We start from the raw sequence: 27,634 nt of genomic DNA, 5'->3' as shown, positions 1-27,634 counted from the left end.
TAAATTGAAAGGTGGGCCGCGAAGTGAAGCCTTCAATTACCCACCGTCTGCTCTGCAGAGCATCCGTATTCCCTCAGTGTCACAAACCTTCACAGGAACACCTCACAAGTTGTCCCCGCATCTGCACACAGGCGCCAAAACGGTTTTACACCTCATTCGCTTTCGAGATTCATTTCTTGGAATTTGTGTTAAACTCAACAATGATAGAAAAGTTGCAATTGTGGGCAACAACTATAAAAAGAGCTTAAACAAGTTATACTGTAAATGTCAGACTCCCTGAATCACGCAGTTTTTTGACTGTTTACTAAGGATTTGATTTATTAAACAGTCACCTTCAGTAGGTAGTGACCCTTGACCTTTGAGACCTTTATTCAACAGCTAAATTGTTCTTTCTTGGGCACAAACAGGAAGTTCCATTTTAATGGGGGCAGCCCAATCATTGTGATGAAGCCTGTCTGCAAAGAGAAGAAAAAAAAGTGAGGAGAAGATTGTACGCAACAATAGTGTTTGTCAAACCAAGCAATCATCCGATTTGATACATATGCAAAACCTTGAATGTTACTTTAGTCAAATATTAGACTACATTTAATGCTGTGTGATGTGGCATCAAATTGATATTGAAAATTGCATGATGCAAAAAGTCCCCTCAGGTAAACTGCAAACAGCAGTTATAAGCGTCTGAAAGTTAATGACTGTTTAGTTGCAGCACACTCATGGAGGGTTATGCCGAGCTTTCTTCCTGCACACATCCTCAGATGAACCCAGATTCCTATCATCCCGTCCAAGGTCTACATCGGACAAAACCTCCTGCCACGTCGTCTCTCCTGTTCTCGCTCCCCTCCCTGTCTCTCTCTGTCTCCTCCTCATTCCCTCGCTCTATATTTCTCATTCTGTTTTTTCTCATTTCTTTAACTAAAGGCTCCTCTCTCTCTCTCTCTCTCTCTCTCTCTCTCTCTCTCTCTCTCTCTCTCTCTCTCTCCCTCTCGCTCTGATCAGACCTTTCTTTTCTTATTTACAGCAATGAAGGGAGGGTCAGTCCAGTCGACTTGCTTCCTGTGCTCTGCAGTCTAAACGCCAGCTTGGTGACCACGCGGCCTCGCATGCCGCTTCAGTCACAAGCCATATTCACCAAGCTGCACTCTCTCATTTCTAGCAATCCTGTCAGACGCACACAGTTTTGTAAGATGAGCCTCCACATACACAAAATGCACGCGCCAAGTGCAGTTAGCTCGAAGAAAACCTGTTTTTGTGCTTTTATTTGTTCAATTTGACAATGAACACCTGCAGCATGATTTTCTTTGAGATAACTGGTCTCTCTAAAATCAATAAACAGCTGCAGTTATTGTATATATCAGGGACAGTGCAGTGTTAGCTTTTAAATCTGTACTCTCTGGGACAGAGAAAGATCAAATATATATTTTAATGACATTGAAATCGATTGTGATTTTTAAAGGTTTTTCCTAGTCAGTTCCTTCCTATCCAGCTATAATAGAATAAATTACAAATTTTCAAATAAGTCTAAACCGAAATGATTTTAGTTTCAGTATGTGTCAGTAACGTGTGTCAGTAAAGGCCAGACTGTGTCTGCTCCTCCTCCAGATGAAACCAGTGAACTGCTGGTTATTCTAAATTCCACTTTCACTCATAAAGTCAAGCAATTTCCTGATTTATCACCAGGAACGTCAGGTGATTTAATTGCATTAAATGCATATAACTAAGTGTGTCTGACTTTCCTTTTTTCTGTTTCATTTGTTTAAAATAATCGGCATTAAGGCGTGGTCAATATGCACCTGAAGGCTAAACATACTTGTTAGTTCATTTACTTCTCTTGTAATCAAAATGTTAATTAACCACTTTATCCCAGTGTTGAGTGTCTAGACTTGCAGACACTAAAGCTCCAGATATCTACGAGGATCTAAACTTTAGTCCTCTCTGACTCTCATTTAAACCTATTTACAGAATTAAGCTTCACCACAATCGCCACTTGCAACAGACGTGAACATTCTCAGCCCTTCCCACAATCTCTTTTAGACACTGGTAAGGCCATCTGCAGACAACAGTAAAGGGAGAAAAGAGGAAACATTAGCCGCTTTTAGGATAAATGACGAAAAGAAAAGAAGAAAAGCAATGTGGCATTTAAAAAAGCCGGGTTACTAGACCAACTGTTTGAACTGTAATTTTCTGTTTGTTTGCTTGTTTCCGTTACTGTCAGACAAAGACTTTCTGCACAGGCAGTTTCTTTCTGTCCCTTCATGAGTTAGAGAGCAGCGTCCTCTCCTGGTCGAAATGCTCAATGAACAGGACCTTTGGATGGATTCACCCCTGGCCTCCGCCGCTGTGATCTATCGCCTGTTCAAAACGAAATGTTCTTCCTGATGTTAGTCAGTTGTTCTTCTGGCCATAGCGCTGATACTTCACCTGTGATCTGACAAATAAATCTACCAGAATGAGGGAAGTTGTTCGGCTGAATTCTTCCTGATGTCCCCAAACGGGCTTCAAATTTTGATCACGTTCGTTCTTCTTTCAGGTGCCTGATTTAACATGGACCCTGACATTTTTTTTTTTACATTAATCAAGAATGAATATTTCTTTTTGTCTAAAAGAATAAAACCGCAATACATAAATATTGTATTCTACAGATAAAGATCCTTTCCTGTTTCTGTGAGTTGGATGGATATGAGAACAGCACATCTGTTGCAAACAAAAGTAAACTATCCAGCAGCACTATTTCTAATAAGGAACACAAACAATCTCTAATGAATATTACATCTCATTTAGAGTTTGAGGAACACAAAGTTAGTATAACGTGTTTGTGTAACAGAAACAGCAGTAAAGACTGGTGTAGTAAACAACACACATAGAGACATATACTTTTTAAAATATTCTCTCCCTCCGAGGTTCATCCTCAGGCTCTGTGGAGGATGAACTGCAATAAAGTCTGATGTTTGAGGCCTTCACAGCAGAGAGAATTCGAAACAAAAATCTAGATAAATAATAAAATAGAGCATTGTTTTTATGTGAAATCTCCAGGTGACCTGCTGGTTTATTTTGGCTTCTATCCAGATACTGTGTGCGATCTGAAAGTGTTCGCCAAGTTCAGCTGACCAATGACATCGTGGCGACAGTGAAAACACCCAATCTGGATCTTATAAAAGAAAGCAGAGACATTGGTCTCATTAATTTTCTCGATCCCGTCCAACGGGAGATCAACAGATCAACTCCTAAAGAGACACCAGCATGCTCCTGTTGCTCTTCTTGTTGGGTCTGGCTCTGGGGGCTGTGTGTCCTTCTGATGACCCTCCATTTCAACTACAGCGGGGCCAGTGTCCCATGTTCTGGTACAGCTTCAACGGCCGCAGCTACAAGTACGTTGCTTCACGTCCTGGATTGATGCAGAGATCCATTGTGTGTCACTTGGAGCCAATCTGGTGTCAATGCACAGTCTACAAGAACAGGTGTTTGTAAAAACCCTGATCAAGAACTTCGACCCTGCTGAGGGACACACGTGGTTTGGACTGTAAATCTTTTTTCTTTTTCAGGATAAATGGACAAACCTACAGCGCTGTAGTCTCAAGAGTTGAAGTTTCCAAATGAGGATCGAAGTGTCAAAATAACAGCATTTGAACCAAAAAGCAAACTTAATTCACAAATTATTGTCTTTTTTTACTATCCAAACACTACTCACACCTTCCATATTACGTGATATTTTTTTACAATTGCTTCTATATCGCAAACTCTAATACAGAAATGAGAACTCTTCAGAGACAATGAGTTATATGAGTCTAGCAGCATAACTACTGTAGAGTTGCATTACAGACACTTTTAAGAGATAACAATTTTATAAGCAGCTGTATTCTGTCTCGGGCACATTGAAGGATTTGTACTATTGTAATATTGCTGATGTGTAAATACAGTGTATGTTCATGTCTGTTAGTTATCAGTTGTAAATGAAAAAATAGTCAAATACCAAAATGTCTCCCCTTGTGTTCTATCCTCTGACAGCTAAAGCCACGTGTCTTTTCTAAAGCAGCATTTTATTATGTCCACATTTGACTGTAATGAATTAAAGTTTTGTGTGACATGTGAGTGAGTTTGTCTTTCTTTGTCTTTTGATCAGAAGTTGTGTACACGTGTACAAGGAAAAGTGTTGACCAAGTGCAGGTTTTTCCACTTCCAGTATGTGTGTCAGATAAATATGGGAACATCACACCTGTTCCAATGACAGGAACACCACAGTAAATATTCAAGTAGATTAAAACTCAACATTTTCTACACTAATGAATTCACTCTGTTTTGAGTTTGAGCAGCATAAAGCTTGTTTAGTTGTTGGGGTAAAATAGGCTGAATTATCAGAAAAATTGTGACACTGAGGGACAGCAATCACGTAGGAAATAAGACAAACCGACAATGAGACAAAGGACACACACGGCTTAAATACACTGAGAGTGTGCAGGTGATCGGACTCAAGAAGGAACAATTGGGGACCATGCAGACCATCAATAGGGAGGGAAAGACACACCAGGGGAGGAAGGGAAGCGAACTCAAGGACACGAGGGGCAGGGAAATACAAAATAAAACAGAAAATAACCTCACACCATGACAGTTCCCACACAACTAAACTGCATTTATCAATCAATTCAATGAAGTGTGTCCAAACCTTTGACTGGTACTCTACGTTTCCAAGAAAAAGCCATTTCATCGTGTACATATTGGTGGTAGTGTTTAACAGACGGTTAATGTTGTAAATTGAAGAAACCCAAAACCAAGTATAATGATTCATTTCAGTTGCAGACATGATTTAGAATAAGTTAACGGAGACTTTGGGTGAAGCCAGTCTGATGACATGGTTCCTCACTGGGAGGCAGACTAAAACGAACGACTGGATGCCCGAAAGCTGGAAATGGAAGCGATGCGTTGTATGACTTGCTGGGGCCAAAAGTGCTATTGGAAAAGCGAACGTGATTTGAAATGTATTTGTGGTACATTAGAAACAATTTTCCCCGAAAATGTAATTAAAATGTGGTTTTCGTTGATTTCCTTACCTGCTCCAGTCTATGTGTGTTGAATAGATATGAGAACAGCACATCTGTTGCAAATAAAAGTAAACTATCCAGCAGCACAAATAATCTATAATGAACAATAAATCTCATTTGGGGTTAAAGCAACACAAAGTTGGTATTACGTGTTTGTGTAACAGAAACAGCAGTAAAGACTGGTGTAGTAAGCAGCAAACATTCAGACATAGATATACTTTTTAAAACATTGTCTCCTTCAGGCTCTGTGGAGGATTGACTGTAATAAAGTATGATGTTTGAGGCCTTTATTGCAGAGAGAATTCAAAACAATAACCTAAATAATAAAATGGATCACCATTTTATGTAAAATCTCCAGGTGACCTGCTGGTTTATTTTGGCTTCTATCCAGATACTGTGGGCGATCTGAAAGTGTTCGCCAAGTTCAGCTGACCAATGACATTGTGGCGACAGTGAAAACACCCAATCTGGATCTTATAAAAGAAAGCAGAGACATTGGTCTCATTAATTTTCTCGATCTCGTCCAACGTTGCAGATCAACTCCTAAAGAGACACCAGCATGCTCCTGTTGCTCTTCTTGTTGGGTCTGGCTCTGGGGGCTGTGTGTCCTTCTGATGACCCTCCATTTCAACTACAACGGGGCCAGTGTCCCATGTTCTGGTACAGCTTCAACGGCCGATGCTACAAGTACGTTGCCACACAGATGTCCTGGGCCAATGCAGAGATCTATTGTGTGTCACTTGGAACCAACCTGGCGTCAATCCACAGTCTGGAAGAACAGTCGTTCATCAAAATCCTGATCAGGAACTCTGACCCTGCTGAGGGACACACCTGGACTGGACTGAGTGACACTCACAAAGAAGGCGCATGGATGTGGTCTGATGGATCGAGAGTCGACTTTACATATTGGGACAAAGGAGAGCCAAACAATACAAATGGAAATGAGCACTGTGTCCATACCAACTATCTCGGCTTGAAGAAATGGAACGACTGGACCTGTTATTCTAATCTTCCCTTTGTTTGTGCATCTCGTCTAAGCTGTCCTTAGGAACTGAGATGTTCAACATGTCTGATTGAACCTGGTCACTGTTCACTTGTTGTTCTGTTTACAAGCATTTTGGCCTCTACAATAAAAACACAGATGGTCACTTGTGTGTATCGGTGTGTGTGTAAACTTTGTTTTGATTAATGTTGGCTACTCACAAATGGAACTCTTGTTGATCAAATTGAGTGTTTTGATAACAAACCCACAGATTTTGAGTCAGTCTGCGTTGCAAAAACCTATTTATAAAACAGTAATTACAGTCCAAGTGAGTTCTTATCTGCCGTCAAATGATAACAGGTCGTACTTGTAAATCCTTTTTATTTTTCAGGATCAATGGACCTAAATCACTGTAATGTAAAGAGTCATTTAGTTTCCCAATGAGACGTCAAAATGAAAGGATTTGTTCTAAAGAGCAAACTTAATTCACAAATGATTGGCTTTCTTTTTTTTTTTTACCATCCAAACGCTCCTCACACCTTCCATGTTACTTTTTTCAATATGTTTTTACATCACAAATTGTAATATAGAAATGAGAACTCTTCAGAGACAAAAGTTACATAAGTCTTGCAGCATAAATACTGTGGAGTCGTGTAACAGACCCTTTTAAGAAATAACTATTTCATAGCCAGCTCTATTCTGTCTTGCACAAATTAAAGGCTTTGTACTATTGTAATATTGCTGATGTGTAAATACAGTATATGTTCATGTTTGATCTGTTATCTATCAGTTGTAAATGAAAAAATAGTCAGTCACAAAGCAAAATGTGCTCTATCGTCTAACACCTGAAGCCACATGTCTCTTCTAAAGCAGAGTTATATAATGCTTTGACTGAAATGAATAAATTACAGGCTTTGTGTGACATCTCTGAGTGAGCTTGTCTTTCTTTCTTTCTTCTTATGATCAGAAGTTGTGTACAAAGTGTTTACCAAGTGCAGGTTTTTCCATCCAGCATGCGTGTCAGATAAACATGGGGGCACCACAACTGTTGCAATGACAGGAACACCACATCCATCCATCCATCCATCGTCAAAATGCTTATCCTGCACCATCCCAGCCAACTTCGGGCAATAGACAGGGTACATCCTGGATTGGTCGCCAGCCAATCGCAGGGCTACACAGAGACATACAACCATTCACACTCACATTCACACAGCAACGGGCAATTTAAAGTCCCCAATTAACCTGATCCCCAGAGCATGTCTTTGGACTGTGGGAGGAAGCCGGAGAACCCGGAGAGAACCCACGCAGACACGGGGAGAACATGCAGACTCCACACAGAAAGGCCACTGGGCAGAATCGAACCCAGGACCTTCTTGCTGTGAGGCAACAGTGCAAACCACCACGCCACCGTGCCGCCCTCCACAGTACGTCTCCACAGGAACACCACAGTGTGTGATTATTTGATAATGTCGATAAAACTTTTCTACACGCTCACCACTGAACTCACACTGTTTTTAAGTTTAAATCTCATTTTGATTTAGAGCAAACTAACAAAGTTAGTAGTTGGTATTAGGATTAGGATCATATTTTTGATGTGAAATCTCCAGGTGAGCCTGTTTGTTCAGCTGATTGAACCTGGTCACTGTTCACTGGTTGTGACTTGCATTTTGGCCTGACCAATGACATCGTGGCGACAGTGAAAACACCCAATCTGGATCTTATATAAGAAAGCAGAGACATTCATCCCACTAGTTTTTCTCGATCTCGTCCAACGTTGCAGATCAACTCCTAAAGAGACACCAGCATGCTCCTGTTGCTCTTCTTGTTGGGTCTGGGTCTGGCTGTGGGTGCCGCGCCTCCTTCTGATGTCGCTCCAATGATACCAGAGCAGACCGATTGTCCCACGTCGTGGTCCAGCTTCAACGGCCGCTGCTACAAGTACTTTGCCACAGGGATGTCCTGGGCCAATGCAGAGATCCATTGTGTGTCACATGGAGCCAATTTGGTGTCAATCCACAGTGAACAAGAACAGACTTTTGTCAAAAGCCTGATCAAGAGCTCCGACCCTGCTGAGGGACGCACCTGGATTGGACTGAGTGACTGTCACAAAGAAAGCGCATGGATGTGGTCTGATGGATCAAATGTTGACTTTACCTACTGGGCCCAAGGACAGCCAAACAACTACGATGGAAGACAGCGCTGTGTCGAAACCAACTTTTCCTACAAGAAATGGAACGACCACTTCTGTTCTTATAATGTTCCCTTTGTTTGTGCATCTCGTCTAAGATGTTCAACATGTCTGATTGAACCTGGTCATTGTTCACTTGTTGTACTGTTGACATGCATTTTGGCCTCTACAATAAAGACATGAATAGTCACTTGTGTGTGTGTATAGATTAATGTATGTATTTGCATGTATATTTTGATTAATGTTGGATATTCACAAATTAAACTCTTGTTGATCACATTGTTTCAACACTGTTGGGGGAGAATCTTTGATCTGCACATTGTGGGTTTCTCAGAATGTGATCTTGTTGGGAAACCTGTGACCTAAACTCTGTTATTACAGCTGGAACCGATGTACGCTTTTCCTTCTGTCTGTTAGCAAATTATTGCCTGGGTGACGTTAAGGGAGGGACAAGGTGTTTTTTCTACGACATCTGGGTCTCCAACTGAAATTCCCTTAATCTGCAACCTTCTGATTGGACCACACAAACCTCTCAGAAGTGTATTAAAGCTTCTCCTACACCAAGAAGCTTTGTCTGCTCTTCCTGCTCCTCTGAAGGAGAGGGAACAATCTGTACTTACCGCTTGTGTTGATGATTTCTGTATTCTTTATGATTTTTCTATATTCTAGTTAATAATAATCACACAGCGACTTCAAAATACTTTTGAATTCCCACAAATTTCCACCACAGACACATTTTTGATATTCTAGTAAAATGTAGCTTATAAATATGAGCTTTTTTAGTCACTTCAATAATCCTCAATGTCAACAAAATAACACAACATAACAAAATAACAAAAACATAACAAAATAAATACTGATACTATGAAAATGATGTTACACTCCACAGGTTTTGTGTAAATTAGAGTTAGGCATGTTAAGCGTTGTTATTGCATCAACACGTTAACTGAAATGCGGCAACATTTTTTTATGAAATATCATTTTGTGTGTGTGAGATCCATTGTCCACTGGCTATGAATATAAATATACAGACCCACCACGGATCACAGACAGGGTGCAATGTTTATCAGTATTGTCTTGGGAGAGGCGTCATCACGCATCTTAACCAATGAGAGCATTTGGGAGGTGGGCCTTATACTGCTGCAACGGCTCACCTGCACGCCGGATAAATGGAGATCGGTAGAGATCGCTTTTCATTCTGAATCTCTTCCAGGCAGCAGAGTTGATGAGAGCAAAGTTATGAATAACCACTACTGTTGTGTCATTTTATATACACACGCTGGATTGTAGATCTTTATTCAGGTTGTTCGCCTCACCTGAAAACCTCAAAAGGTGCCTTTGTTTTTTTTTAAACAAACTAGATAAAACGTTGAAGCCCTGCAGTGACAAATAGCTTTGATTTTATTAAATTAATTTTAGCGATAAATCACAATTAAAAATTGGAATCTTTATACGGCAATAGTGTAAATATATATTTTTAGGTGTTTTGAATTTCTGCTCCAACTGTCTATCATCCACTGCGTGTTTGTGTGTGTGTGTGTGTGTGTGTGTGTGTGTGTGTGTGTGTGTGTGTGTGTGTGTGTGTGTGTGTGTGTTAAATCTGGGAACAACACAGCTTTCATGGTTTGACATAAGTATAACCACTTAGTTCATTTTATATGCACATCTAAAAAAATCTACAAAACCATAATCAATTTTGATCAACCTATAATAACATCAGTATCAAAACTGAAGAGGAAATGCTTAAAATATCTCTCTGTATTGGGACTTTTCTGAATATACAGTATCACTGCCATGTGATATATAGTATCACGTGACTCTTGTTTCAGCAAGAAAGATAACTGTCTAGACACGACAGCAAAATGACATCAAGCAACAAAGGGAGAAACCAGACTACTGACCAACTTGTCCTCAATCTACTCACAACGCCATAAAATACCATTATAAGATTATGTCGTGAGATGATCACACACATGATCCTTCTCTGTACTGTTGACTAATGCCAACAGACCAAACACTCACATTATTATTAAAAGTTTAAATCGAAATGACCCAAAACCAGAAGACGGTTATTGTTGGAGAAGGACACAAGAGGAAGGGAGCAGTGAAAGGAAATGAGGACAGCGGGAGGAAGAGATTGAGAGGAGAACATTTTCAATCTGAAAGACTAATTGTGGACTTTAATATAAAGACTTTCTAGTTGCGTAAACAGCTGCCTCTGTCTCCCCTCCGCTGATTCCAGCTGGCATGAACTGTGGTAAGCAGTCAGTAATTGGTCGGCGGTGTTTAGCGCCCCGGGTGTTGCAGTATGGTTTCCTGAAGCTGCTAAGCCCTATTATTTTACAGTCACCCTGACGTGTATTTTACCCAGCAGCCTTCTGACAACTCAACAACAGTAGTGCATGTAGTAATGAAGGTGTGTGAGACAACCCGATTACATAGGCGTTGATGCAGGTGGTGTTTAATTGACAATCTGGCTGAGTGCCCTTGTAAATTAAAACAAGTGACAAAGAGTATTTGGGTCAGGGCCAGGCTTAAAAAAAAAGAGTTCACAGGCTGTGGCTCCATTTCTCTGGCTTTAGCTATATTATCTCTTGGATATATTTTTGTTTTCAAAATTCATGTTAGAAATGCTCTCAAAGCCCAAACTGCTACCTCGATGCTGGGCAATCCCTGAAATCAGTGGTAGAACAAATATTTAGATAATTTAGTCAATATATAATGATGACTATAATGTACAAATACGCAAATACAAGTAAACATTTTTAAAAAGGTTTGTATCATGAGATAACTGAAGTATTGTAAGCAAACGTATTTCTTAAGCGGCAGAATAAGATGTAAAATCTTAAAATTCCAGTAGACTTAGAACTATAAACTCTTAAATATATAAATACAACGGAGTAAGATGTATATATTGCATTTGCATATGAAGTGGTGCTGAACCTGCATAACCTGGAAATGAAGTACATAAAAGTAGCCTTCATCAAAATTGAATTTACATCCATAGTTAGATTCCACCAGTGCGAAACGTATTTTTGTGTCTATTTTATGAATGCTTCATCTTTTCAGGAAGCTGTCATTAAGTTGGTTAATAGTACACAATTGTTTGTATCTATATTTCAAAGAAAGAAACAGACCCAACGGATTTATTCCTTGTAACTTGATTAATGTGCCGTTATTATAGTGGCAGATATAACCACGCCCATTTACCTTTTTCGCGCGAACGGCGGACTGCTCCATTTGCAGTAAGAGGGGGGTTGTTAAGAGAGACTTCCTCTAAAGATGGACAGAAATCTCTTTATTGATAAGTGTGAGGCAGTTGTGACTTTTCTAAACATTGCTCGGCTTTAATTAGAGCCTCCAAAGTCCAAGTATTGGACTTAACTAAACATTAATGCACAGGGCCAATAATGAAATCCCCCACTTTTGCAACGACCGTTATTCTCCTGTTATTCATTTTTAAACCCACCGCTGCTCTATAGCTTTTGTATTAGACAAAAGTTTCTGTGGAAGGGAAATTTACCGATAAAGGGAGATAAAAATGACACTCGCGTCAAAGGTAAGTGGCAGAACAGTACGTCTAAATGTAGCTCCACGTTGCGGTTTTGTCACAAAGAAAAGTCGATAAGAACCGGGGCTTGAATCGTAGTTCATTCGTATCGTTCTTCGAAAAAATGAGTTTTTCTGCTTTAGTGTTAGCGTTAGCTTGTTCGGCCTGCAACACAGACATCCTGCAATGCTGGTCATGCTTACGTCTTTGTTTTGACCACCCGGCCCACACATGAGCAGCTTCACGCCAATGTTCACGTTTGCTGTTTCTATTTTGGGCAGATGGTCAAAGTGAAACGGTGTTCAATGGTCGCCCTGCTGCAAGGTCAGAGGTCAACACCCCCCCCAAACTCTGGAGGCAATGGTTCATCAGATATGCAGAAGATATGCAGATGCATGCAGAAATGCATCAGACACAGCCTGATTGTTTCACCCGATAAAAAAAATACAGTTTCACTTGCAAAGATTCCAAGCCTATTACAATATATGTGACTACTTATTCCTCATGTTGTGTTTGGTGACCTTTACCATCAAAATATAAAAAAAATAGATATGTATACATGCACTGCCCATATAATGTATAACACATCTTAACGTGATTATATGTTCCATTATAAATCTATCACACGTGCTGCATTAGGGTCTTTGGGACCCTAAACTATGAGGAAGTGAAGCCAATGTCGACAGAGTACAAGGATTAAGTGTGTGTTCCTTTTCCACCCCACGTTGTCGTGGCTGAGAAGATTTCCGGGCCGGCAGTGACGAGGACGTCCTCAGGTTTGGGTAATTCCCAACGTAGACTCTACAGGAAAAACTTCCATGTCCGTCGGGCTGGTAGTGGCAAGTTGTGCGTTGAAGGAGTCGTACTAAATTCAGCGTTTCCTCAGTGAGGCCGATGTTGTTGCACTGGAGGAATTGTGCTCCATCTGGTTTGCGACTGTATCTGAATTATACTTTGGGGCTTTCTTTCAAAGGACAACAACAACACTAACTATGATACAACATGTGTGCCGACAGGCTCCGTGCTTCAAATCCAAGTTCATCACTGCTGAGCTGGCTCGTCTGTTCAGCCAGTCGGACAGCGAGGAGGACTTTGAAGGTTTCAGCGAGGACGAGGAAGAAGAGGACCGGAGATCTTTTTACACGCGGCGAAATGCCAAGGTATGAAATGATTATTGTTGCCGTTGTTATTTGAAGAACGTGTGTGTGACACACTGAAGCCGAATGAGCTCCAGACTAAATGCTCTTTATTCTTGTTTTTTTTTTTTCCTCCAGCTGGATTCATATGAGAACAGCGACTTTGACACGGGCTTCTACTCTGATGATGAGGGAGCCCCCCCGCCAAAGAGGAGGAGTCTTTTAGTCGCCCTGAGGTGTGTGTTTGTGTGTATGTGTGCGTCAACTGCCCAATAAGCATGTGGGTAGTTTTTTAAAAACTTTTACAGGTGATTGCAACGTCTGCACTGTTATGATGATGATGATGATACAAAAACCTAAAATGCAGCATGAACATGTCTTTTACCAAAGGAAGTGAAGCCAATGCGAAAGTGCGTTTTAACATTTTCTAAAATGGCGATGTCCAGAACGGTGAACTCCAGGCTTTAAAACAGCAGGCTGCACACTAATGGGTGGCTTCACAGCAACAATGTCCACTTCCTAAATCTAGTTTTTAGTCTTGACTAGGCAAGGTTTGGCTTTGGGTCCTTCTCTATCTACTTGTGAGGTTAATTACTCGCGTCACCTTTGATGGTGCAAATCCTGATCAGCCAGAAATAGAGGGACTAATCATTATGATTTGGCCTTTAAAAAAAGGTTAATTCTCTATAGATTCGTCCTAGTTTTCTATGTTATTTATCGTATTGGCCAGTTATCCAAGGGCCCAGATGATAGATGTGGTGATTCTTATTTTAATCTTGTCCCTCAGGTTTCCTGTCAAAAGATTGTCTACCCACAAACGGGAACTAAAAGAGAAAAATGCCAAAAAGCCAGTCAAAGAAACTCCTCCTTCACAGAGAGCCAGAGGAAGGCAAAGGATGAAGCCGCAGCAGCAGGATGAAGAAGAGGAGGAGGAGGAAGATGAAGAGGAGGAGGTCCTGTCTCAGAGCCTTCGGAAACGAGACAAAAACATCCAGGAAAACAAGGCCATGGTAATGAACCAACAACCTTTGGGTGTTTTCTCCACATTCTCTTTGTCGCATGTCCTTCACTCCTCTCTGCTGCTGCCTTTCAGCTGGCCAAGCTGTTTGCTGATCTGAGCACCATGGCTGACCTCACTGTGCCCACCACCCCTCCAGTGAGTACTATTACTACTAACTATAACCTCAGCTAGGCCACAATACATTTCTCCACATTGGCTAAAAAGAAACACAAAACACAACAATGAGAAATATTCGAATCGACACAAACGGTGCTAAATTGTCTTTAATCCAATTTTAAAGGATGTCTTATTTTAAGTTTAAGACATTACAAAAAATGAATGCAACGATACAATAATGTGGAAATATGTTGATTACGTAGAACCAATTAACGAGAAGTTGCCAGTAATTAAATATTTGGTCACCTTGTGTACAAAACTGTGTATAATGTAGATTACATTTTTTGAGTGTTTGAGATTAAAGACGCATGGTACAATCAACAACTTCATCATTAAAGATATTTTTATATGTGTTCATGTTTGTCCTCTGACTCCGTTTTTTCAACAGAAAAAAAGAAGCTGTAATTATAAATGATAGAACCTGTGTGGGACATGTTTTTAAACATTTTCATATTGTTATGTTTTATTTAAGAAAAAGAAGCGGGCATCGGAGAAAGCGTTGCCACGGAAACGCAAGTTGGAACCAGAGATGGGGTCTGAAAGGAGGAACCCGTCTCGTAAAGCTCGTCCTCCTGAGAACTTTGGCGTGGAGAAGAGCGAGCCACTCGCCATCAGAAACCCCAGGACGGTGGACATCAGGAGACTGGTGGAGGTACGACCCCCCCCCCCCCCCACATGGAAGTTCAATGCATCTGTCGAATAAATGAAGAGGCTGGTTCTATGAAGAACACTCCATTATATTATACAGTCCACTATATTTCAGTCGAATATTGTTCCTTTTTACGTTTGTTTGTATGTATGTTTATTTGACAATATTAGTTATTGGCTACTTTGGAGATTCAGATTATTGATAAAAAATACAACAAATAATTATGCAATGAAAACCTTGGATGCTAATACTTTTACTAAAGTAACATTCTGAATGCATACTTTTATACTTAACTTTAATCCGAGCAGACATTCTACAAATTCAATATCTGAAAAATAAGATGATGACGAGACTTGAACACAACTATTCTCAATCTGCTGGTTGTGATTGGGCAGGTGGACGAGGAGGTGGGTGGGAAGAGGAGGAGGCGGAGCCGCGGCTCCCGCAGGAGCCACTATGCGGTGAGGTCAGTTGACGACATCACCCAAGAAGACCTGGACAACATAGCTCACCGCAGCAAAGACAAGATCTGGGACAAGGACACAGTGAGTCACATCGGGCTTTCACCCGTCTCTTGGCCTCGGCTCTGTACTCCACTGCGTTTCTGGGTCGGCTGCTTTCTTCACTGTGTGTCGTTTCATTTCATCCGTTGCTCCAGGGCAGCTCGTGCCACCAGTGCCGACAGAAGACTCTGGACACCAAGACGGTTTGTCGCAGCGGCTTCTGTGTGGGGGGCAAAGGTCAGTTCTGCGGGCCGTGCCTGAAGAACCGCTACGGAGAGGAGGTCCGCGATGTGCTGCTCGACCCGGTCAGTGCGAACACGCGCGTCAACTCGCCATGTGCAAGTTACAAATGAAAAAAAACATTTGTCTTCATGATTTTTGATCCCATTACTAAATATATAAAAGCTTAAGGGAACATTACAAGTAAATAATATATAACAGGGTATGTCGTAAGACTACAATTCACAACAAAGGGATTTTTATTTTTGTTTACAGGCCTTTGTTTTGATGTGTCTGGTGTTTCAAAGAGTTCTCCCTTAAAATGTATATCAGGCTTAATTTTACACAGCAAGATAATATTCATGTTTATCAGGGGTTTGCCTTCCTGTTATTGTTTTTAAATAATATATTTAAAAGAGAATCTCAAAGGCTTTCAGATTCATTTTCAGTCGTCCCGTTATTGAAATGTTTTCATATTTTCTTTTCAAGCACCTTGAATCTTATCTGGAAAACATTGGAACTCATCCACGTCCACCTTTTGTTTTGATTCAAAGCTGAACTGAGTATTCAACAAGAGAATACTGAGAATAATATACGAGATGTGGGCTTACATTGCTCAGCCAAACAAAGAGCCCCCCCTAGAGAAACTTATGCACAATTTCTGAACAATTAAATGAAAGCAAAAGAATGTGAATGTAACCTTACATTGATTAGCATGTTCACTTCTGTGTGTGAAAGGTTTTTCCTTTCGATTCTATATATTTTTCTGTTACATATTTACATTGTGCTCATTGGTCTCAGAGGCCATAGTTTGTTTTTAGGTCCCCGTTTGAATGCTCTCCTTGTCTTTTTGCTCTGGGGAGCATTTGGCTTTCATTCAAACCACTGGGCACAATGTGTTATCACAGGAAAATTCATGACTTAGCAACCAATACGAATCACAAAAAAACCCTGTTGAGTGTTCATTCCCGGAATAAGCGAAAGCAGGTGATTTGAAAATGTTGAAGACGTGGACCTTTTCTCCCACAGACGTGGTCGTGCCCCATCTGCAGAGATATGTGTAACTGCAGTCTGTGCCGTAAGAAGGAGGGCCGCTGTGCCACCGGCATCCTGGTGGGACTGGCCCGCTACAACGGCCACGGCAACGTCCACGAGTACCTGGAGAGGTACGTCGCTTATCATGTTAAGTGATGGGTTCGTTTTGAAACTGTTGGTCAGAGAGGCATTAATCCATCCAATACAAGCGGCGAGGGTTGTTGATCATCGTTGATGTTTTGGGGTTTTGAAGCGTAAACATACAATTCTAAGTAAGAGTGACGATGAGTTGTGGCCACGACGAGATCTCAGCTGCTCACGTTACTGTTTTGTCTCCATTGCAGCATTCAGAGGGATCTGCTGTGAAGTCCAGAGAGAAGAAGCCGCTCCTGCTGGTGGAAGATGGAAGCAGGCTGTCGTGCTGCACAGTACTGTGGAACTCATTCCAAAAGCACATTTTTAGATCAACCTTTTATAGCTGATTATGAACAGCAAGAAGACAAAGTTGTTGTTTTTATGCCACTTTAACACCAGGCACATACATTGTTAATGTTTTATACACCCTGGGAGTTTTTTTTTTCTTCTTGTTTTTAGGTCAGCACTCGGTTGAGTTGTACATTTTTTGTTCTGATTATTTCAACTGTTAAACAAATGCGAGGTATGGATGGATTTTTCATATACCATCTTTTTACGCACCGACTACTTTAAAGTGGCTGACTGGACAGCATTGTAGGTCTCAGTCCACTGTAAATTCTAATAAACATCATTCTGTAAATGATCAGCCATGTTCACTTCATCATGCATTTTGGGGGGGGGGGGTGCTCACACACCCCACAGTTTTCTGATAGGTTGCCAATTGCGTTTGTGTGCTTGCTACACGCCTCGGGTGGGAGGGGTCAGCTCCAGGTCAGCTGACCTCCGTGTAATGACCAAGCAGCATCGATGCAGGGCGGAGGGTCACGGCGCAGTCAGGGGTCACCCTGAGGTCGCTGTGAGTGCAGCGTGCAGATCGGAAGACAGTCCTGTTTTTACTGCGGGGGGGGGTCAAAACGACAATATTGGTCCTCGTCACTGCGGTGAACTTTTGGAATTCACTGCATTACACTAATTTGAGCTTTTGACAAATCCACAAAATTGCCCGAGGGTGCAGAGCGAGGATGTAGACGTTGGGTGTTTTTTGAAGTTCTTCAAAAGTGGGACTCGTCAGAGGTTTGCTGCCTAATACTTGATTCTTTTTGTATACTGGCAGTGAAGGTGTGAACTCCCAGAAGTCCCACTTTGATCACAGCAGAGTAACACTGGGGGGCGGGAGTTCCGAAATAGACGGTTAATTAGCTAATTATCCGTTTAAACCAAGAAAAATAACTCCGTAAAAGCAGCGGCGTGTTTGTGAGCAGCATTAGAATAGTCACAGGTTTGATCCTCACATCAATTCAGTCAACAAAGGCGAGATTGCTAACTCGGAGCAGTAATTGTTTGCACCCACAACACAACACAGATTAGCCGGTAATAATTCGGTGGCAGAAGTTGTAGAGATTGTGTGTTTGATTTTAAAGTCAAAGTGTGCAGATACATACCAGAGCATCAGCAATGAAATTACGACCGTTTTAATCACTTTATTGTCAAGTGTTAATTAGGCAAAGCATCTTTTCTGCTTAAAGTTGTTCTTCTATTTTTTTTTAAATTTTATTGACATAACACATTTGTACAAACCAGTTTTAAAAATATCAATAAACTTAGGCCTTTGAGGCTAACCTGGCAAAAACCCATTATCAAATGTTATGGAGACAAACATCTTTTTAGAAAAAGATTTACATATGAGATGTCACTACAAAATATCAAAGAAAGAAAGTTGGTCATCACACAAAATATTACCAAAAACATCTAAATTCGTTTGGTATCAACCTTTTCAACTTTAAAGAATTGTAACTTTTTTTTGCTTTCTTCTTCTTTTGTTATTTTCCTCCCAAAAAACATTATGGCGCAAAGAGAAGAAGAAGAAAAGAACAGCAATGGTCAGACGTAGAAAAAAGAAAAAACGAAGCACAAAGATTAAAGAAGAGAGAAGCAGCACTACGGCAAAAAACTCAAACATGCTGTACACAACCTCAGAATCAATACACACAAATACAAGTCCAGCAGAAGGCAAATAGTACAACTCAAGGATAAATAATAAATTAGCCGTACACAGTGGGCTGTGTGGGGAAACAACCGATGAATTCTATAAAATAAAAGCATCATTCAATTTTAAAAGGAATGTACGCACTTAACTAACACAGAGCAACACCACCAGAAAACATCCCGTAATATCCACACAGCGAAGCAGCCCGACCCTCTTGCGCCCCCCCCTCCTCCCCCTGCACCCGCCTCCTGTGCTCTCCGTCTCTCCCCGGCTACGATGCAGCGGAGCTCCCCCCCCGTTCTCCCCCCAGCCAGCTCCGAAGGTTCCCTCCGTGCGACAGCTTGTGTTAAGGCAATGGCGGCACATCGGTCACGTAGCGGCGACGGAGGCCCAGAGGGGTGGGGGGATGGTGGGGGCACCGGAGCACAGTGGGGCGCATGAGCAACATCGGGCACACTGTCGTTCCGTCCGGCAGGTACCACCTGGTGGAAATGTATTCTAGAAAAATTCTATAGACAAACGGGCATCGGATAGACTCTGGCCGTGATGTTAGAAGCCACCCTGTGGTATCTGCAGAGCAGCAGCTCTCACATGTTCTCACTACTCTGGCTTGTTTTATCAACAGAGAACTTCCCCTGACAATGTAAACATGGTTTCACTGGGATTGTCATTATAGTATTGCTTTCACCACACAAACAAAGTTGTAGAAAGCTAGATTGTTTTTCTCTATAGAAACCTTTTTTTGTCTAATGGCCGCTGTGCCTCAATAGGAATGCATTATTTATAAATCTTTTTATGTGCTTTTTTCTACTTTTTTTTTATTTGATTTTTTTTAGAATTTCCTTCTCTTCAATAACAGTTTATCCGTAGACTGGTCTCGGAGGAATCAACACCTGAATCTGGTCTGAGGACTAAACCTGAACCATGAATATAACTCAAATTAGGTAGATCCTCTTTGTAAAAGCGAGGGAATTCAGACACACACACACACTTGTTCACAGAGGTCATACACGCGCACACACACACACACGCACACACAATCCCAGACCGCCCCTGCTCTATCGCTGCTCCGCAACAGTCCTGTACCATGATTGACTCTCAGCCCAGGTATGAAACAGGAACACAAACACTTTGTGCATAGAGTTAGATTCTGTTGCGATTTAAGGAAACGTCCCTCCGTGTTGGATGGTTTCAGATTCAGCAGGTTACTCTTGTGCTAATCTAGACACTACTTGCATTCCTTTCCCCACTGTGAATAGAATTAGTATAAATGAATTTCATAAATGCCAAACTAATCCTTCATTTGTTTATGCTAAATTTGTTATTATTACTATGTTAGTTATTTTTAGATTGTGATGTTTATATTATTCATTTTCTGTTAATCGCATGATCACGTCTCTTTTGAGTCCCTTTTTCATGAGAGAACATTTTTTAAATGTCAAATTAAAGGATTTTTTTTTTTTTTAAAGAAAAAGTAGTCACCCCCCCTCCAGTCCCTGCAAAGACTCCCAAAAAAACAGGAAGTAGGCCTTCGGCAAACAGGAGTCAGTTGCTTATTGAAACTCCCCCCCGTCCTCCTCTTCCTCCTCCATGTGATTAGATGTGGTGGGCGTAGCAGGGTCAGAGTCACGTGAGAGGGTTGCCACAGCGACAATCTGGGGGGAGGCGTCCATGCCCTCGGGGGCGTCGTCCTCCATGTCGTCAGTGGTGATGATTGCCACGGCGGCGCCGGCCTTCTTGTTCTGGTGGGTCTTGATGTGCTTGGAGAGGTGGTCGCTGCGCATGAAGCGCTTGGAGCATTCGGGACACTCAAAACGCTTTTCTCCTAGAGGGGAGAATCCAAAGAATTGCATTTCTCTGTTGATGAATAAAATCTGCCTTCTTTTATTTATATATAAAGACATGAGTAGTAGTTAGGATGGTTGAGATGTTAACAAGATAATTGAAATTAGAGGTGGAACAACTAGTCACTCAGAAGCAGGCATGAAAACGGGTCAAGAGTGAAAAAGGTGAGAAGGATATTACCCTTCTAGGGCAGAGGTTTTCAACTGGTTTCATCCCAGGGACCACCATTCTGAATAGAAAGTAATTTGCGGCCCCACTGACGTGCCTGCACGCACGCTCGTGCGTGTTTGTAACCACCACGCCCCCCCCCACAGATATTCTGCCTATAACACTTGATATGTGCAGTTATCAGGGTAGATCACTAACCGCCGTCGCCACGCCCCCTAATCCCTGCGCACATATTCCGCCTGTAGCACTAGTCGGTGTAAATTCTTTGTTGCGGGCGGAACGACCGACGGGGGCCGGGTAGTAGTCGCACGCTCTGTGTTCGCTGGTCGGCGAAACTGCCGTGCACGGTAAAAGGACAAGAAAAACGCCTGGTGACGCGTGGGGAATATGTCAGAGGGACGAGCGCACATAATTAGTAGAAAAGCCGGTCAATTTTCAAAATAAAACATTTTTCAGAAAAAAGATATATATATATAAGCTTTCTGTGGTGCGGCCCGGTACCAAACGGCCCACGGACCGGTACCGGTCCGCGGCCCGGTGGTTGGGGACCACTGATCTACGGTCCACTACCGTTACAGAGAGGTGCCGTTTGTGTTTTGACAACGTTTTATTTCAGAATTTTGACTTTCTATCCCCTTTCTTCAGTGCGGAAATGTGTGAATGCATCACGCGGGCCAAACGTCGGTTTGCCGGTCGAGAGGTGCACAAAGTTGTGGAGGAAAATACGGGACAAATGTGTCCACGATGAAAAGCAGCAGTGGCGATGCACGGGGCAATAAAGTCTATGATAAATAAATAGACGTGACTCTCTAGGTCGTCTTCAACAAAAACACGTTACTCCGCCTGTTGTTCTGGCGGTGAATTGCTCTGCAACACACGCAAGACTTTTAGAAGCATGAATTGAAACGAGTGCGTCGACGCAACGACGCAAACGCAGAAGCATGCGCCGGCCTTAACCTCGCGAGCAACGAAGTTCACGCTCCGGCGAGCGAGCAAATATCTTGCGCGAGACAGGACTTTTGCTCGCGGATGTTTGATTCATGCGCGCGCATCAACCTGAATTGCGCTCTCGAATTTTGACAGTGATTTGCCGCCCGCCATACCCACCCCAAAAAAACTCAACGGATCTACATGATTCACGTAGGTCACCTATTTTGGTTTCAAAATGGCAAATTTCGCCGAAAGGTGAGGGATTTTCATGCCTGCAGAAGAAAAATCATTTTGGATTCATTTGGGTTTGCTAGTCAAACAATTTGGGAAGTTGCCTTCTTTAAAAAGATTAATTGCGGATACATCATCCGTTGCAGCCCTCGTTTGCATTAATTACGAGAGGCGGTCCGCCCCGTCGCCATCCCCCAAAGGCCTTCCAAGGGCACCAGGGTGACCCACGTCCCTGCAGCGGTTCGTCCTACCTGTGTGTGTTCTCCGGTGTCTCTGCAGCTCGTCGCTCCTGGTGAACCTCTTGCCGCAGAAGATCCAGTTACAGACGAACGGCCTCTCGCCGGTGTGCCAGCGCAGGTGAGCCCTCAGGTGAGATGTCTTGCCGTACACCTTCCCACATCCCTCCATGTGGCAGATGTGCTGCTTCTTCTTCGTGGGGTCACCGCTGTTCCTACAAATCCCACACTGGAGTTAGGAGCGGCTAGAGGTGGTATGTGCGTGTGCTTCATAAAAGCTTTCAGAACCCAGTTAACCTGCACCGTGTCTAGAAGTAATCTCCAAAACCCAAAGCGAAGATAAATGTTCACTAGACAAACTCAGCTTAGATTGGGTGCTCTGATTATTCTAGTAAAGCTGAATACATTTCCCTGAATATTCTCAGTTTATTTTTGGGGTGAAGGCTCGTCATTACAAAGTGAAATGTTGGCTGGCGAGAGGTCAGAACTCTCGCTTCAGGCAACGAGCTACACTGTGTTCTGACCATCTGCCAAACCAAGTGTCCAAAAGCTTCCTTGTCAACTACTCCACTATATTCAGGACTAATTTCAAATAGACAAAGCCCTTTATTCTACATCTGGCCACATGTTTCACCCCAGTGTTTGTGGAGCTCTGTGTTTCTAATGTTTCCGTACCTTCCCTCTCCGTCCCGGCAGTTCGGACAAGAGCAGGCGACGCGACGAAGCCTCTTGCTGGGCGGCCCTTCCTGGTCCGAGGAACTTTGCACTGAGCCCAGCTGATCCGGACTCATGGATGAGCCCGATGCCACATTGCCGACAGTGACTGTGACTGGAGACGATTGAACTTTGACCCCATCTTGACCCTGTGGTTGACCTAAAGGTGATTTGAATATTTAAAAAAAAAAGTTTGAACTTAAGTCTGGAGAAAATATGACACTGTAGAAAGCAGAAAGAAGAAACAGATCCAAAACATGTCACAATTTGAATGGGCGAGCGCTGCGGCAGAATAACACGATTCTTTAGAGCTTCAAATTCTAACAATGGCCGACCTCATTGCTTATACCCTATTTTTGTTTCTGATAATAAATGTAACAGTGATGGATTAGCCACAACGACTTCACACAGTTACTCTCCCTAAGGTCTTACCCTGTAGACCGGTAATAGTGAGCGGAACACCCTGCACCTGAACGCCAGCGGTGCCGAGCCCCGCGATGCTGACCGTCTGTACTCCAGACCCCGGGTTGATCTGGGCTGCGCTCAGCGTCAGGGGAGATCCACTCAGGGACACCAGCCCTCCACTCCCCACTGTCGTCCCACCGGCCATGGGGGCCAGCGTCAGCTGCTGTGGCATTGCTGCCCCGAGGCCGCCCTGCAGGGAGACGCCGCCGGGCAGCTGCAGTGTCTGCCAGGTGATCTGCCCTGACGGGGAGAGGGTTGGAGTACGGATGAGGACCTGGGCTTGGTTCTGGAAGGCCTGGATGGGCTGCAGGGTTTGTCCTGGGGCCAGCTGGATGGTCTGAATGTGCTGAGGTTGCTGTTGCACTTGGGCCTGACTCTGAGGCTGCAGATGGATCTGCTGCACCAGCTGGTGCCCCATTTGTCCCACTATCACTTGCTGAATGGTTCCGGCTGAATCAATCTGGTTCTGTAGACCGTTGGCCTGGCTCTGGCTTTGAGAGTCGGCCTCGCTGCTCTGTACTTGGCTGTCAGCTGGTCCACCCTCTGATCCAACCGAAACCACATGCGTCACATCAGACATGCTGTCACCTTCGGCTACCACCGCCGAGCCACTCGTCGCTGTGGCAGGGGCTGCTGTTGTCATCAGCTGGTTGCCATTGGCAACAGAGAATGTGCCATCTGCTGATTGGATAAGCTGCACGGTCCCGCCCCCTCCAACATTATTTATCACCGGCAAAGCCAGGGTCATGCCACCAAGGTTTATGGGAACCGTGGTCATAACAGGAGTCTGGGAGCCCTGCAGAGCCTGCAGCTGCAGCGGGAACGACTGGGCAGGGCGGATCTGCAGCGGCACCGTCTGGTTGGCTGTACTCGTCAGGATGGCTTGCTGGTTGGCTGGCTGGAGGATAGCCTGGGTCTGGCCTGAGCTCTGGGTCTGGATGAGCTGGACCTGCTCCTGTACAGTCCCGATGGAGGCTGTCTGATGTGGGCTGATGTGGATCTGCTGCCCATCTGCCGTCTGCAGGTGAGGGATGACCTGATACTGGACCCCGCCCCCGGCATTTGGCAGGTTCTGGACCTGGATGATCTGGAACTGCTGCTGGTTGGAGGCCACGCAGTTGGTTCCACCCAATGTTTTCACCTGCCGGGAACAGAGCAGCGATACGGTAAAGATCACAAACGTTGGCGAACAAAAATAGATGAAAGCCACTAATTGCCCCACTCCCTTCACCTTGCGTCCACCCGGTGAGCTGTCATTAGCCAAGGTGGTGGCCACTGTCACAGCAACAGGCTGATTGGTGTTCTCTTTGGCCATAGTAGGTGCTGCTGTAAGGATCTGCCAGCCGTTCCCCGTGAACTGAGCTGGGACCAGTTCCAGCTGCTGGGGCACCAGGGTCTGACCTCCAGATGTGTCCAACAATATCTGTCCCTGGAGCTGACCTGGCTGCAGCTGGATCTGACCGACCTGGAACTGCTGGGCCCCCACCTGGGCCTGGGCCCCCTCCGCTCCCCCCTGCCCTCCGATCTTACTGCAGGTGGCCGCCAGCAGAGCCAACGGAGAGGGCTGCGAGGAATCCTGAAGGAGACGGGGTGGGGTTAAAAAAACGGATTGTGGGGAGGGGCAGAGAGTGGAACGGTTTAACGGGAGTCTGGAGGGAAGAAGGTAAACCCAAAGCACATGTGCACAAATGCAAGTTAAAAAAAAATAAAACAGCGACCGAGAACGGATGGGCAACATTAAGCGGTGCACACTACGAAAATAAGAAACGCGGATGAGGAGACACGGTGCCAGTGATAAACAAAAAGCTCAGAGAGAGAGAGAGAGAGAGCTGTCAGTGGAAGTGGGCGGTATTACAGGAAGTGAGTGGGTAGGCGGGTGATAACCACATTTCTCTTTTCTCAGAACACTGGTAAGTAAAATGCTGCCTTCTCCCTCTCTCTCTCTCTCCTCCTCCTGTTCAAAGGAACTAGGTCGCAGGCAGTTTTCTTATGCTATACACCTCGGACGCGGCCTAGGCTCTGTAACAAGTACAACAACGTGGGACAAAACAGCAACAGCGCTTGTCGTACGCGCTTAACAACAGAAGATGCCCTGAAGAATAACTGCCTGGTTGAAATATATCAAGCATATACAACCCATCAAAAGCAGATACGAGAGCCACATACCAACGCTGCGGGTCTTTATAATTATTCCAAATGCAGAATTAAATCATTTTGACCTTAACTCAAACAGACAATTGAAAAGTACTGGGGCTGTGACAGCCGTATGAGCCTATTCAACAAGCTTCAGGTCTGCCTCTCAGCAGCACTGTACAGAAGCAGGAAGTGGAATTCAGCAGAGAAACGCCCCCAGCCAGAGGTGTCTGGCCGGGAGGAGGGAGGGAGGGAGTACGTGTTTGGCCTTAACAGGCAAAGCAAAAGTAATAAAGTATTATAAGCACTTTTTCATTTTCTTTTACCTGCGATCCAGAACTTCTCCCCTTCTTAGATGCTTTTCCTCCTTCGGTTCCCAATGATTCCTTCTTGGAGTCTGGCAAAAAGAGACAGAAAATCAAAGAATATCTTAAGTTAAAATAGCATTTCTGAGTAACCTCAGAAGTCCCCCCTCCTGTAGACACTAAGTTGGCTAAAAAAAAAAACACTCACACACACACACACATTAAAAAACAATCTGATAATATTGCAGATAACAGCAAGGAGGATCAATAAAGGTAAAGTAGAAACCAGTAACCTCATCATCCATATCAAAGGCACTGAGAGCCTCCTATCTGTCAGAAGGAGAGAGAGAGGGAGGCGGAGAAGGAGAGACATGGTGGTGTGGGGGGAGGAGGAGGAGGGTACCTACCACTCATAACGCATTAATATACCGAGAGGGTGTAGTTCACGGTAGAAGGCCGGCCGGGGTGCAGAGGAGGCGGAGGACGGCCTATGTCTTCGGCACCGTGGGGGCCGCGGCGGATCTGCCCGTTTGACGAAATAGGGAAAAAAATAGAAAACAAACCCACCCACCGGCCAGGAAGGGCGGTGCCAAAGCGCGCGGCGCAATCAAGCAGCTCCCGACTAACGGAGATAACGGAGGTCGCGGTGAACGTCACCGGGGCCGCGTCCGCCCCCCCCCTCCCTCCCTCCTCCTCCTCCTCGCCGCCCAGGTCGCGTGTCCCTTTTACCGGACAGCCTGTCCATAAACCAGCAAATTGGCGCTCGTCACGGTAACGTCCACGGAGAAGTTGTCAGTGTGTGACCGCGGAGGCCCACCCACTTCCATTTAAGCATCAGGACAACACCCTCTCTCCGTCGCCGCTGTTTCTCTCCCGCCGCGGGGGGGTGGACGGGGGACGCCTCGTCGTCGTCCTCTCGCGCAACCGAAAAAAACAAAAACAAACCTTCACCGGTGTTTTTGTATTTTACGCCTATTCCACCTCTTTTTTTTTTTTTACGCCATGTACAATTGGTTTTTTTGAGGGGACGATACGGGGGGAGAAAGCCGTGGCTTTTGTGGGCGGACGCGCTCCTCCCACATATTCAGATTGGTCGACGGGACTCGGCGTGCGAGGGTCGAGATGGGAGTTGTATTTTGCTGAGGCCTCGCCTTCTCCGGCTTCATCGGGCGGCTGGGACTACAGCTCCCGTGATGCTCCGCGACGGCGGCTGGGCGGTCACGTTGCTGTGACGGCGAGAGGGAAGGGCGGGGACTAGTGTGCTTTCAGGCAAGAGGGGAGGGGGCGGGGCGTGTGTGCTTGTTTCCACTGTGTGCGCTGGTGTCACAAGATGACAGCTCTGGTAGAAAAGAAGGAGCTGCGGAACAGAAGCGTAGTTTAATTTCATGAGATGTGGAAAGCTGTTTTTTGAGTAATGTCACGATTGTGCCTATGCGCTGAAATACCTCCTACCCATGTCGATGAACCTTACAAGGATGAAACAATTGTAAATATGTAAAGGAAATGAACATGTGACTCCCGTCTTAGGGTTTAGTGACCGACCTCAGATTGGCTGACCCCAGAGGGCCGAGCAGCAGATTAGGCCTTTAGGCTTCCATTGATATTGCATAATTCCTTCATATCATATTACGAAAGTGAAGTTTGAAAAGGACTACTACCACTCAACAAATTGGCTATTTACCTGGGGAGCAAAGCAGAGAGCTCTGCTGCTTTTATTTGTATTGCAGCAGCTCCAATCACACAGATGTGTCCTGTTTTGGAACACAAGTCAGGACCCTAACGTTGTGCAAAAAAAACCCTCCTTCAATCTCCCAAAGGTATATTTATATGTTAAATTCATCCAACGAGGCTCCATGTTGACCAATGGTATGGTCACAGGAAGGGGTTTCCCCTGCATAGTTCTTCCTTTCCTCCAGGAAAACCCCTCCGTGAGCAAGGAGCGACTGGGACCAAGTGGAGTCAAAGTGCTGGTTCACCAAGCAGAAAACATCATTAGTGGGCAACCAACTG

At 44.0% G+C, this 27,634-nt stretch overlaps 3 protein-coding genes and 1 pseudogene across 8 annotated transcripts; 3 read left to right on the top strand and 1 right to left on the bottom strand.

Moving 5' to 3' along the window:
* Positions 1 to 5,537: 5,537 nt before the first annotated feature.
* LOC120825940 (ladderlectin pseudogene) lies at positions 5,538 to 6,189 on the top strand (annotated as a pseudogene).
* Positions 6,190 to 7,789: 1,600 nt separating this feature from the next.
* On the top strand, positions 7,790 to 8,572 carry LOC120826787 (galactose-specific lectin nattectin-like). Its single transcript, XM_040189336.2, has 2 exons — positions 7,790 to 8,330; positions 8,541 to 8,572. Exons 1-2 carry the CDS (start codon positions 7,823 to 7,825, stop codon positions 8,570 to 8,572), a joined length of 540 nt encoding a protein of 179 aa, XP_040045270.2. The 5' UTR covers positions 7,790 to 7,822.
* A 2,858-nt stretch (positions 8,573 to 11,430) lies between these two features.
* Positions 11,431 to 17,256, top strand: cdca7b (cell division cycle associated 7b). 4 transcript variants are annotated; one of them, XM_040188689.2, is made up of 10 exons: positions 11,431 to 11,765; positions 12,773 to 12,916; positions 13,031 to 13,128; positions 13,680 to 13,902; positions 13,986 to 14,048; positions 14,542 to 14,721; positions 15,114 to 15,263; positions 15,377 to 15,526; positions 16,470 to 16,606; positions 16,820 to 17,256. In XM_040188689.2, the coding sequence occupies exons 1-10, from the start codon at positions 11,748 to 11,750 to the stop codon at positions 16,839 to 16,841; spliced, it is 1,185 nt and encodes a 394-aa protein (XP_040044623.2). In that variant the 5' UTR covers positions 11,431 to 11,747; the 3' UTR covers positions 16,842 to 17,256. The 4 variants fall into 4 exon arrangements, with proteins under 4 accessions (XP_040044623.2, XP_077937875.1, XP_077937876.1 ...); XM_078081749.1 differs by having other exon boundaries at positions 11,449 to 11,765; positions 16,470 to 16,622; XM_078081750.1 differs by having other exon boundaries at positions 11,685 to 11,765; positions 12,038 to 12,916.
* Positions 17,257 to 18,076: 820 nt separating this feature from the next.
* Positions 18,077 to 26,793, bottom strand: sp4 (sp4 transcription factor). Of its 3 annotated transcripts, none has more exons than XM_040188688.2 (7): positions 26,032 to 26,793; positions 25,646 to 25,716; positions 24,418 to 24,762; positions 23,154 to 24,327; positions 22,683 to 22,881; positions 22,023 to 22,222; positions 18,077 to 20,422 (listed from the first exon to the last, which is right to left on the bottom strand). In XM_040188688.2, the coding sequence occupies exons 1-7, from the start codon at positions 26,036 to 26,038 to the stop codon at positions 20,151 to 20,153; spliced, it is 2,268 nt and encodes a 755-aa protein (XP_040044622.1). In that variant the 5' UTR covers positions 26,039 to 26,793; the 3' UTR covers positions 18,077 to 20,150. The 3 variants fall into 3 exon arrangements, with proteins under 3 accessions (XP_040044622.1, XP_077937872.1, XP_077937873.1); XM_078081746.1 differs by lacking the exon at positions 26,032 to 26,793 and adding an exon at positions 25,918 to 26,000; XM_078081747.1 differs by lacking the exons at positions 25,646 to 25,716; positions 26,032 to 26,793 and adding an exon at positions 25,353 to 25,500.
* Between the last annotated feature and the right edge of the window lie 841 nt (positions 26,794 to 27,634).

The sequence above is a fragment of the Gasterosteus aculeatus genome, chromosome 10, assembly GCF_964276395.1.
Source record: "Gasterosteus aculeatus chromosome 10, fGasAcu3.hap1.1, whole genome shotgun sequence".
Lineage (NCBI taxonomy): Eukaryota > Metazoa > Chordata > Actinopteri > Perciformes > Gasterosteidae > Gasterosteus > Gasterosteus aculeatus.
Note: the sequence above shows the minus strand (reverse complement) of the source record. Positions and strands in the feature narration are given on the sequence as shown.